The 12952-nt window shown below is 36.4% G+C and overlaps 1 protein-coding gene and 1 pseudogene across 2 annotated transcripts in view; both read right to left on the bottom strand.

The window, feature by feature from the left end:
* Positions 1–7231, bottom strand: part of FBXL2 (F-box and leucine-rich repeat protein 2) — a 90942-nt gene extending 83711 nt beyond the window's left edge. The window contains exons 1-2 of the mRNA XM_012001017.1: positions 7170–7231; positions 6933–7026 (exon numbers count right to left, since the gene is read on the bottom strand). Of these exons, the coding sequence (XP_011856407.1) occupies positions 6933–6970 (38 nt within the window). The 5' untranslated portion in view covers positions 6971–7026; positions 7170–7231. The remainder of the gene's footprint in view (positions 1–6932; positions 7027–7169) is intronic.
* On the bottom strand, positions 7166–11996 carry LOC105554513 (annotated as a pseudogene). The gene is made up of 3 exons (XR_001008338.1): positions 11390–11996; positions 10907–11061; positions 7166–7231 (listed from the first exon to the last, which is right to left on the bottom strand). The product of XR_001008338.1 is annotated as an obg-like ATPase 1 pseudogene (transcript).
* Positions 11997–12952: the final 956 nt, after the last annotated feature.

The raw sequence follows: 12952 nt of genomic DNA, 5'->3' as shown, positions 1-12952 counted from the left end.
ATCAGTGACAGACTGGATTAAGAAAATGTGGCACATATACACCATGGAATACTATGCAGCCATAAAAAAGGATGAGTTTGTGTCCTTTGTAGGGATATGGATGCAGCTAGAAACCATTATTCTCAGCAAACTATCGCAAGAACAGAAAACCAAATACTGCATGTTCTCACTCATAAGTGGGAACTGAACAATGAGATCACTTGGACACAGGAAGGGTAGCATCACACACTGGGTCCTATTGTGGGGAGGGGGTAGAGGGGAGGGATAGCATTAGGAGATACACCTAATATAAATGATGAGTTAATGGGTGCAGCACACCAACATGGCATATGTATACATATGTAACAAACCTGCATGTTGTGCACATGTACCCTAGAACTTAAAGTATAGTAATAATAAAAAAAAAAGTTAAAAAAAAATGCCTTAGAATGTGAAAAGAACAAGTTAGAAGATGGGATAAAGTACTTGTCAGCTAAACATTAGTATCAGTACAAAGATTATACTGAGAATACAAAGAACTACAAATCAATAAGCCGATCATCCAATAGGCCAAAAACAAAAATATATGTTTCACTGAAGAGGAAACACATGTGACTAATAAACATATGAACAGATGCTCAACATTACTAGAATCCAGGAAAATTCAAAACAAAAGCACAATAAGGTGCCATTCTACACTTCTTTGGCAAAAATTAAGATATGTGACAACACTAAGTGTTAGAAAGAGATTCAGTTTGGCACTGAATCTCTTATCCACTCTTTGTATGAATATAAACTGCTAAGACCTCTTTCGAAAAACAATTTAATATTTCTTTATAAAGTTAAATATCTGTATAGCGTATAACCCTCAGAAATTCTACTTTCAGAGAAAATTGCGTATTTGTGCACCAGGAAACATCTACAAGGATGTCCAAAGCAGCACAGCTCTTAACTGACAAAACACTGGAAACAACCAAAATACTCAGTAAAGGGGGAAAAAAATAAAATGTTGGTACATTCACACAGTAGAATACTATACAGCAGTAAAAATGAATGAGCAACAGCCAACCAGAGCAACAAGAATCACCTTTCGTAACATAATTTTGAGTGAAAAACATTTCTAATATAACATATACTTTTTTTACAAAGTTAATAAACAAGCAAAAGTAAACATCATATTGTTTAGTCAAAATATATTTAAGATAAAGTTTTAAGAAGCAAGAAATGATAAATACAAAGTCGTTCATAATATTACCTTGATGGTGGGGAAAGAGAAGGGGCAGCATTTGTGTACATTCCTTATATTACAAAATGAATAAGAGGGCAATGCATGGATCAATGGTAAAATGTATCATTAACCAAGAATTATGAGTAATCCAATTCTGCATAACTGAAGTTTTTAAAATGCTGCAGTGATCATCCTGCACACATGCCTCAGTGTGCTTTTGCAAATATATGTTAGCAAATTCCTAGAAATGGAATTTGTGAATACATACATTTAGCATTTAAAAATTTTTTTCCAGTGGCCCTACAGAATGGCTGCTACAGTTTATATTCCCACCTAAAGTATCTCACATCTCCTTGCCAAAACCTAATATTATCAAACTTTTGGGTAATATCTTATTGTTATTTTGCTTTGTATTTAAATATGGGCCTTGTTGAGCATCTCTTTACACATTTATTAGCCATTTGTATTTCTTCTTTTGTTCGTGGCCTCTTCAAACTGTATTTCTAATAAAATCAATCTACCTTATTCTTAATAATTTTGAGTTTTTTTCTTTGCATATTGAAGAATAATGCCCTTGCTTATAATGTGTATCTAATTATTTCATCCACCACTGTAGTATTTATCTTTAGTATGGTATAATTTTACCATACTTCACTATTCATAGAGTCAAATTCACCAATCTTTTCTGTGTACTGAATTCACAGTTTTCAAATGAATAGATCTCTAATACAATTTGCTAGGGATAAATAAGGGTCTGGGGCAAAATGTATCTAGCTTCTATCCTTCCTATCAGAAGAGATTCATTGGTGTTTCATGGCATCTCAATATAGATATAAAATCCAAAGTCATCCTCAGAGTGTTCATATACAAGCATAACCCCAATCTAGTCTAAAGAAAATTTGCTTCTGCCAATTTGGACCTTGGTGCCAACCCCAAAATAGTACATAACAGTTTAGGGAGATAATGAACATGAGGGCTTTTAAGCTGCTGCATCTGATTTCAACATACACATTTATTCAGTCCCACATTGCCACACACAAGTCAAAAAACAATCAGAGAGCAAGCAAACCAACCTAAAACAACTCTTTGGCAAAGAGGAAAAATCTGCATAGATGCTTAAATTTGAAACTGCAGCATGTACCCCCAAAAGAGCATCTTACCTGTTAGGATGCCCTGGAATATATATAAGGCAGCAGGCATCACAGACAGCAGGAAATAGAGGCAGCAGTCCTTTAAAAAGTCCATGGAGTGCTGGAACCAACCAGCAGGCAACAGCACCTACTCAATGACACCCATAGCAGGAATGAGCCCTTTACTGCACTGCTTGCCAAGGACCTATGAGAAGCACTGGGCTACATCTTAATGATTCCAACAAAAACCACAATGATCTTCACTCATGGCACTGGCTTACAAATTTGAGAAAAGGAAAATTTGAAAATGTGCTAGTCATTTTATAATTCTCCCAAGCAAATTCAACTACTAAAACTGTCATATTATATGAAATTGTGTCTTTGATTTCATATCGCCCAGAATTATTAGGCTCAAATCCCTCATTTGGGGCAATGAAATCTTCCTTTATCAAGCCAATAAATTTTATCATGTATCTACACAAATTTAAAGAGGAAAGAAATTACATCGATAATGGTAATTTAATTTTTTTAATGTGTCTAGGAATTTTCTTTCATTATTATTTATGACTAACTAGAGCTTTGACTCCTCAGGATGTTTTAAGCTGTTTACTGCAAGTATCACTTGCTGTCTCCTATGAGGGGGTTTACATGTGCTTTTACTTCATCACTAACATCTGAAAGCAACCTAATAGAAATTAAAACTTAAAGTCAAATCACTATTAAAATTTATAATCTGAGTTTTAGGTCAGTATTCAATTCACAGAAGACTTTTTTTTTTTCTCAAAAAGGGAATAGTTCCCTCCAAGAGACTATCTTTTATTATAATGCAAGGTAACTGCAGTTGTAAATCAGATGTCACAACACCACACATCTGCTTAAGCAATAGTAATTGTCAGTTTAATATAAGATAGTAGTATGCAATTGCTATTGAGATTGAATTAGTCCAGTTTAATGAACGGAAGCATTGGGCCTTCACAGAGTTACTTAATAACCAGGTACTTTACTGAGATATTTTTAGCAGTAGCATATATTTAGATCCATATTAAGAGCTGGATTCATCAGTTGTTTGTATTAAAGCTGACTGCATGGTCAAATAGCGTTTATTAAATATTCAGGCATCCAAAAATTGACATTAATAACAATAAGAGCTAACATTTATTTAATACTTACATGCCAGGTACTCTAAGAACAACCACCCCATAAGGTAAGAACTATTACTATTCCCATTCTACAGATGGGCAAATTAAGGCCCAGAGAGTTAAGTAAGTAAGGTCACACAACTAATAAATGAGAAGAGTTGAAGTCTGAACCCAGAAAGTCTGATTCCAACAGTAATATGGACAATAACAATGTGGAAAAATATATGCAAGGATAATCCAACTCACTAATAGATAATGGTTGCAACAGATTAAGTACTTCCATTGTTATAAAAATTATGTAACTGACTCCCCAGGAAGGATAGTATTAAAAGCTGTTTGTTGGGCTATGTGAGAGCAAAGGTAGAGAAAAAACTTCAGTAGCCTTAATTCATGAGCAAGAGCTGGATTTAAAAAACCAAAATTGTAAAAACTTGTTCAGTAATAAACTAAAAATGGGTAGTAGAGAAGGAATCTGTGAATAATATATATTCTTAAAACTATCAATGAAATCAGATGAAAAGAAAACACAGATTTTTCTGAGTGGATTCAAAGTGATAACAGAGAGATGAAAAGCAGCATATTATTCCAGATTATGCTTGTTAATGGTTCCAAAGGGGAAGGTGAAGCTTCGGTTGATGGGATCAGTATTGGAAGCTAGTTGAGAATTAAAGATGGCGGTAACAGAAGCAGTCAAAAGTGGCAGAAGAGAAAATGATCTGGACTGAAAGCAATTAAGTCTGTCACAAAGTCCAAGAATTCACATGTATTGAGGAAGTAAGACTGAAGGTGAATAGGAATTCAACAAGATTAGGAACAACAGACTACACTGTCACAAAGAAATCTACAATATGAAATAAACACATAAGCCAAGGGTAGACAATGAAGACATAATTTAACTGAGCAGAAAATAATAAAGACTTAAGCTTCATGAGGTGGGGGCTTTGTTATACCCAATGTTGTGGAATTAACTAATGATGCAGACGGAGGCTCAGGTAATCTGGTTCAAACCCTTCTTCAAAATTTTTCTTAGAAAGGGTAGCTAGGAAAAGGGAAAGCCACACAGAGAATGGAAAGTCTGAAAGTAAAATGATAGAAATGATTTAAAGGCCAGCAAAAAACTCTTAAAATACATGGTTGCTAGAGTTAATTTTGAGACTCATGAGTTGGAGAAGATCTGTAGTGGCAATATTTTAAATTCCCCTTACAGACTCTGAAATAAGAATATAAGTGGGAATGTAAGTCTATGAAGAGACATTAACATTTGCTCTCAAGTGGCAATTCTTTCTGAAAAGTGATCTATGTATGAGCTTTATGGCATGATTCAAAAGCTGTAAGTAGTGATGACAACCTCCAGAATTCCTAACAGCTGAGTCCATCACGGATCTTTAAAAGAACTGAAGTTTCCAAGACTGCAGTTTAGAAATCACACTACAAAGAAAGTGATATAATTCCTTTTTATTTTTTTGGTATCAACAGACAGAAACTGTTCCATGGCTGAGTAGAGTACAAAAGCCAACCCTACCAGAAGGAAAAAAACCATTCAGTTAGTAGCCTTGAGTCATAGCAGAAGTATGCATGAGAAGGGTGGAGTTTAATCACACCCTAGTGTTTAGTGGCCAACAGAGGCCTGCCTGAAGCTGCTTAGGATTCCCCAGGGTAAGAACACCATATTGAGATTACAGCTTGATGCCCGTTCTACAGAAATGTTCAGACCCAGACTGGAAGCACTACATAATCCTAGGGGGGCACCATCTACACTGCAGTCTATGTGGATGGCATCTGTGCAGTTGTATAGTGACAGCCTGCCCACCCTGACACAGTTGTATTGCTTCTAACAACTAGGTGCTTGAGCAAAGCCTTTTGGGTTTATATGGGAAACATACATTTCTTTCTTGTCACCACTTTCTTAAAATTGTCAAAAATGCCAAAGAACATTCTCTCTTATCCAAATATTTGTTTTATTGGAATAAAATACAATTGATATTTTTCATACAATCCTGTCTCAGTTTTTCTATCAACTGAGAAGGGGCTCATGACAACAGTGTCAAACAACACCTGATGACTAATGAAACACCCTTTGAAGTCCCTGAAATGTGATCACTACCACAAAGAAGCCAAGTTCTTACCCCATTTCTAACTCAAGGAAAAATGTCTAATAACCTGATGACAGTAAAGGTGAGTAATCTGTGGCATCTAAAAGTGGTTCTGTGGTGAACTTGGGAAGAGATGAAAATAATTATTCCCAATATTTAAACAAAACTCATATTCATTCCCCAAATGTTAAAGTGAGATTTAGTACAGCCACGGAATGGAGTCATCTGGTCAATCTCTTATTGTATGTCAGCATTTCCCCCAAATTTTCTGTGGAATATTAAAAGGATTCCATTGTCAGTAAGTTTGAAATGGCACAATTACCCAACTTGTATCATCGCCACGCACGTTAGCCTATTAAGGCCCTGTGAAGTCCTATAGGTTTTGTTAACCCTATAGGACTACAGTTTGTTTCCTACAGTTATTTGATCACAAAACCTGGTTTCTGATGCTGTTGTTTTGTGGAGTATCAGTGATAAGAGAAACAGAGTTAGGGAAATGACTCTCAAGGATTACCGTGTATACACCTATTAATTCCTTGTAAAGAATTAAAATATAACATCATCTAAAACGAAAATGAGTTTTTTTGTTTTTGTTGTTTTTTTGTTTTTTTGTTGTTTTGTTTTTTTTTTTTTTGAGACACAGTCTCACTCTGTCACTCAGGCTGGAGTGCAGTGGCACAGTCTAGGCTCACTGCAACATCCACCTCCTAGCTTCAAACGATTCTCCTGCCTCAGCCTCCCAATTCTTGTGCCTCAGCCTCCCCAGTAGCTGGGATTACAGGCGTACACCACCACGCCTGGCTAATTGTTTTGTATGTTTAGTAGAGACAGGGTTTCGCCACATTGGCCAGGCTGGTCTTGAATTCCTGGCCTCAAGTGATCTGCCTACCTCAGTCTCCTAAAGTGCTGGGATTACAGACATGAGCTACCACTCCTGGCCTTAAAATAAGATTTCTTTTGATGATTGCATAATACTAAAGAAAACTGAAGTACCTCCAGGCCAACAAATGTTGGTTGATAGCTTTACTTGGTAAAAACAACCACCAGAATAACATTTACCGTATATTTAGTGATGCCAGAAATAAAAGACAAAAAGCCTATTTTATACTACTGTCACTTATACTTCTCATATGAATAAAAACATATCAATACTTGGGGTTGACAGTATTTTAAGTGATCACTAAGAACATATAACTGTGCTTATTTTTTGTATTTAAAACTCATTTGTCTGAAAACATCAAAAACTTTATGACTTCAGGAGCTCACAACCTTGCAATAATCTCTCCTCATATTACTGACTTCATCACGATTATCTACTGAAACCAAAACAATGGCACCTACTGAAGATTATTACAATACTTACCACATTACAAAAAGAATCCAGACCAATGCTATGTACATACTTAGTACATTCTGGATTAGACCAAGTAAAATTTAACAACAAGCTGAACAGCATTCTATAAAACAAAAACAAAAAGTCAGTTAGGCTAATTCTGTCTGTTTTTCTATGCTATGGACTCACAGTGAGAAAGAAGATAGGCTTGGAACTTGATGACTAAATCAGATCTAAACTCTTCATCCAGAATTTATCTACACTTACCTTAACAGAAGTTCTTTGGGTAACTTTTTGTTAATAAGGCCTTCATCATTGTTTGAGAAAACCTGGAAAGAAAAAAAAGGAAATTGAGAAAATGTTCTTCAATCGATGTGGAAAAAAGTTATTTGTTTTTATACTAGTAGATCAGAACAGCCCCAACTGTTAGTCCTACAAATAGGGTGTTACTAATTTCATGCAGCCACCATATTCTAATATTGAGTAATATAAAACATTTTATGCCCTATCACTGTTTCATAAAAATGGCAACACATGGCCATTAGATACTACATTGTATTGGAGGTTCCAGCCAAAGCAATTAGACAAAAGATAAAAAAGATGTCCAGACTGGAAAGGAAGAAGTAAAACAACCTCTATTTGCAGATGACATGATCTTGCACATAGAAAATTCTAAAAATGCACAAAAATCAATTAGAACTAATCAAGGAGTTCAGCAAGTCTGCAGGATACAACATATATACAATATAGTTATATACATATAAGCTGTATTTCCACATAGTAGCAATGAACATCCTGAAAATAAATTTCAGAAAATAATCCTATTTACAACAGCATCAAAATGAACAAAATACTTACGAATAAACTTAACAAACGAAGAATAAGGCTTCCATATTGAAAACTCACACATTGTTGAGAAAAATTAAAGAAGGCTTAAATAAATCAAAAGACATTCATGTTCATGAACTGAAAGACTTATTAGTGTTATTTTAGCAATGCTTCTGAAACTAATCCATAGATTTAATGCAATCTTTCTCAAAATTACAACTGACTTTTTTACAGAATTTGAAAGGCTGATCAAAAAATTCATATGAAATGCAAGGGACCCAGAATAACTAAAATAATCTTGAAAAAGAAAAACAAAAGGATGAAGGATGCAAACTTCCAGATTTTGAAATTTACTACAAAGCTACAGCAATTAAAACAATGTGTTCACTGGCATAAGGGTAGACATACAGATCAATGGAACAGAACAGAAAATCTAAAATAAAATTATAAAATTGGCTAAAATAAAGAGAATCAAGAAATAAACTCTTAAATTTATGAGCAGTGATTTAAATTGAGAAAGAATAGTCTTTTCAAGAAATGGTACCAGTACAACCAGATATATACAAGCATAACAATGAATTTGGACCCCCACCTCACTTCATCTAAAAAAATTAATTCAAAATGGCTCAGAGACTTAAATAAATATAAGAGCTAAAATTATAACCCTTAGAAGAAAACATAAGCATAAATCTTGGTGGCCTTGGATTATGCAATGGTTTCTTAGACATGACACTGAAAGCATAAACATCCAAAAAAAATTGATAAACTGGACTTCAACAAAATAAAAGACCTGGCTGGGTGCAGCAGGTCACGCCTGTAATCCAAACACTTGGGGAGGCCAAGGCAGGCAGATAGCTTGAGGTTGGGAGTTCGAGACCAGCCTGGCCAACATGGTGAAACCCCATCTCTACTAAAAGTACAAAAATTAGCAGGGCATGGTGGCGCATGCCTGTAGTCCCAGTTACTCAGGAGGCTGAAGTGGGAGAATAGCTTGAACCTGGGAGGCGGAGGCTGCAGTGGGCCAAGATCGTGCCACTGCACTCCAGCCTGGGTGACAGAGCAAGACCCTGTCTCAGAAACACAAACAAACAAACAACAGACCTTTGTACTTCAAAGGGCACCATCAAGAAAGTGTAGGAAAAAACCCCACAAGATTGGAGCAAATATCTGCAAATCACAGATCTGACCAGGCACTTGTATGCAAACTACATAAAGAACTTCTGAAACTCAGTAATAAAAGACAACCCAATTTTAAAATGGGCAAAAGATTTGAATAGATATTTCTGCAAAGAAGATATGCAAATGGCCAATACATACATGAAAAGATGTTCAACGTAAGGGTAAGTCAAGGGTAAGTCAAAGCAGTGAGATACATCATACCCATAGGATGGCTAAAATGAAAAAGATAGTAATAAGTAATGGTGAACACAAGGAGAAACTGGAAATCTCATACACTGCTGGTGGGAATGTAAAATGGTATAGCCACTTTGGAAAACAATCTGGCAGTTCCTCAAAGGTTAAAGAGTTACCATATGACCCGGCAACTCCACTTGTAAGTCAATACTAAAGAGAAATGAAAATGTATGTCCATACAAAAACTTGTCCATGAATGTTCACAGCAGCACTATTTTTAATAGCTAAATAGTGAAAACGATTAAAAAATGTCTATCAGCTGATGAAGGAATAAACAAAATGTGGTATTCCAAAACATGGAATACTAGTCAGCAATAAAAAGGAATTAAGTAATGATATGTGTTACAACAGGAATGAGTCTTGAAAACATGCTACTGAAAGCAGACAAAAAAGGGTACATATTGTATGTTTCCATTTACATTAAATGTCCAGAAAAGGCAAATCCATGGAGACAGAAAAAAGACTAGTAGTTGCCTAGAGCTGGAAAGTGACTGCTAATGTATATGAGGTTTCTTTTGAAGGTATGAAAAAAATTCTTGAATTAGACAGTTGTAATAGTCACATAACTTGGTGAATATACTAAATCCCACTGAATTGTACTTTTTAAGTGAGGAAAATTTATAGCATATGATGAATATCTCAATTTTTAAAACCTGGATTAAAAAAACAATCCATCAAAACAAACTGCCGAAGTGGAAACAGTGGCATAAATAGTACCCTACATTTATTTTCAAAGTAGTGTCAATGATGAATCTTTGTGTTGGATATATGAGACTAATATTTAGTAAGTGCCTACTGTGTTGCAAGTTCCAGTAAGCACTATGTTAGATTAAATAGCTAAATTATCTAATATATTTCTAGTTCCCTGAGGTGCAAAGTTACTGACTGGTTGGTTTTTTTTTTGGAAACAGGGTCTCACTCTATCAGTCAGACTGGAGTGCAGTGGCATGATCACAGCTCAATGTAGCCTCAACCTCCCTCGCTCAAGCAATCCTCCCACCTCAGCTTCCCAAGTAGCTGGGACTACAGGTACATGCCACCACACCCAGCTAAATTTTAAAACGATTTTTTGTAGAGACAGGGTCTCCCTATGTTGCCCGGGCTGGTCTCAAACTCCTGGGCTCAAGTGATCCTTCTGCCTTGGTCTCCAAAAGCGCTGGGATTATAGGTGTGAGCCACTGTGCCTGGCCTTTCTTCTTTTGTAATGTAAGCACTTACATTTATAAAGTTCCCTCTAAGTACTGCTTTCATTGCATCCCATATGATATATTTTCATTTCTATTCATCTCAAAGTATTTTAAAATAGCCATTATTTCTTTCACCTATTAATAATGTGGTTAATTTGGGGTCAGGCACAGTGGCTTATGCCTGTAACTCAAGCACTTTGGGAAGCCAAGGCAGGAGGATCACTTAAGGCCAGGAGTTCAAGGCTAGCCTGGGCAACATAGTGAGACCCAACTCTACAAAAAAAATTAAAAATCAGCAAGGCATGGTGGCATGCCCTATAATCCCTATAATCCAAGAGGCTAAGCCAGGAGATTGAGCCTGCAGTGAGCTATGATTGCGCTACTGCACTCTAGGCTAGGCAACAGAGCGAGACTCCGTCTCAAAAAAAAAAAAAAAAGTGTTTTTACATGATTGTGAATTTTCCAGGTTTCCTTCTATTGTTGATTTCTAGCTTCATTCCATTGTTATCAAAGAAGACACTTTGTATTATTTCAATCTTTTGACATTTATTGGAACTTTTTTTTCAAATGTTTTACTGAGTGTAGACATCTGGAGTACTGTAAAATATGCATTATCCGTAGATTCAAAAAGGAGTAAGCCGCATTGTCCTCACTGTCAAATGTGTCAGGCTTGGCATACATGATGGAGATTAATGAAGTATCATGAGAGTAATATGGTTCCTGAAAAGCTTCTACAATTTGGAGTAGGGTCTTAATCATGTGAAAAGCAAAGCTGTTCACATTTAGTGAATTTGCATTTCATTGGTGGAGAGGTACACAGTATTTTAATTTTAAAACAAATAAAAATAATTTGTTGAAGATTCCCATCTTCCCAACTTTAATTGTTCCATCGGTTTTCAGAAATTTTAATTTTAAAAAAATCAGATGCCTTTTGGAAGTTGTATGCTTATCTGAGCAATAACTAAATTTTATTTCTTCTTCGGTTGTTGAGGTGTGTTAAATTTGAAGAAGACCATATCTCCATCTTCAACAATATAATTTCTGCCCTGTTGTCTGTACTTTCCAGCAGCCTTGACTTCCTCATCTTCAAGCTGATTTCCTCATCTTCAAGCTTGATTTCCTCATCTTCAAGCTGAAGCTCTTCATGTATTATTTCTATATTTCGAATAGGATCTACACTTCCTTCAACATGCGTAATATCATCATCTTCAAAAGCACGTGTTAGATGAAAGATGCCATCACAGGCACGAATATGAGATAAAAAAGCATTCTCCAGGCCCTGCCCATTGTGAGCTCCTTTCACAAGGCCAGCAATAACCACTACATTTAGAAAGGCAGAAATTTTGCTCACTGGTTTGTGGTATTGGCAAAGAAAGTCAAACCTTTCATCTGGCACAGGTACTCTGCTCTCATTAGAATCAATAGTGCAGAATGGGAAGTTTTCTGCTGAAGCCTGACTACTGCTTAATACACTGAAGAAAGTAGATTTCCCAACATTTGGCAATCCAACAATATCAATTTTCAGTGAGGTTCCAAATCTTCCAATGATTGGGGGTGGTTTAATTCCATCACCTCCCTTTTTAGGGGGCATCGTGCTCGGCCTGGGTGATGACACAGGGTCCCAGCAGCAGTGAGAGAAAGGTCCTGCCGGCAGCCGGAGGTGGGGAAGAAGCTATTGGAACTTGTTTTGTGGTCTTACATATGTCTATCCTGAAGAATGTTCCAGGTACACTTGAGAAGAATGTTGACTCTGGTGTGGTTGGGTTAAGTGTTCTACATAAATCTGTCAGGTTTCATTGATTTATAGTGTTGTTCAAGACTTCTGTTTCCTTATTCTGCTGTCTAAATGTTCTTTATTGAAAGTATGGTATTGAAGTCTCCAACTGATGTTGGGGTTGGTGGTGAATGACATGAAAACCTTCACATATCTCAACAGTCAGAACAATGGGCTTATTTTCTGTTATTACGAAGACTAGTGAATCAAAGTTGTGAGATTTCACCTCAACATAGGAAAAAAAACTTTCTAGCAATTACAATAGCCCATACTAGAATGTCTTGCTGTTGAAGCAGTGATCTCCCATCTTCAATGCTCCTGCAGAGTCCACAGAACCAGGATTGTCAGAGAAAGGAATCCCTTCCTCAATGGGAAATGAGACTAGGAAACCTCTAAGGATCAAATCTAATTTCCCAAAAGAGTCTTATAATCCAAGATCTTCCACTTACACCTTTGTAAACCTTGGGCACGTCATTTAACTTTTCTATGCCATAGTTTCCTCTTCTTCAAAATGGGGATATGAATGGAACCTGCCACTTTTCTATGCCATAGTTTCCTCTTCAGCAAAATCGGGATAGTAATTGAAGCTACCACAAGGGCTGTTGTGAATGAAATGAGTTTATAAACGTAAAGTGCCTAGGATAGTCTTGGCATATACTAAGTGCTTAACAAATGGTAGCTATGATGACAGCTGTGCAGTCTCCAATTACTATTATAAAACCATTTCTCAGCTAGGTGCAGTGGCTCACACCTGTAATCCCAGCACTTTGGAGGGCCAAGGTGGGAGGACTGCTTGAGGCCAGGAGTTCAAGACCAGCATGGCCAACACAGACAGACCTCCATCTCTA

The sequence above is a fragment of the Mandrillus leucophaeus genome, unplaced genomic scaffold (genome assembly GCF_000951045.1).
Source record: "Mandrillus leucophaeus isolate KB7577 unplaced genomic scaffold, Mleu.le_1.0 Scaffold646, whole genome shotgun sequence".
Lineage (NCBI taxonomy): Eukaryota > Metazoa > Chordata > Mammalia > Primates > Cercopithecidae > Mandrillus > Mandrillus leucophaeus.
This window is presented reverse-complemented; position numbering and strand designations above follow the sequence as displayed.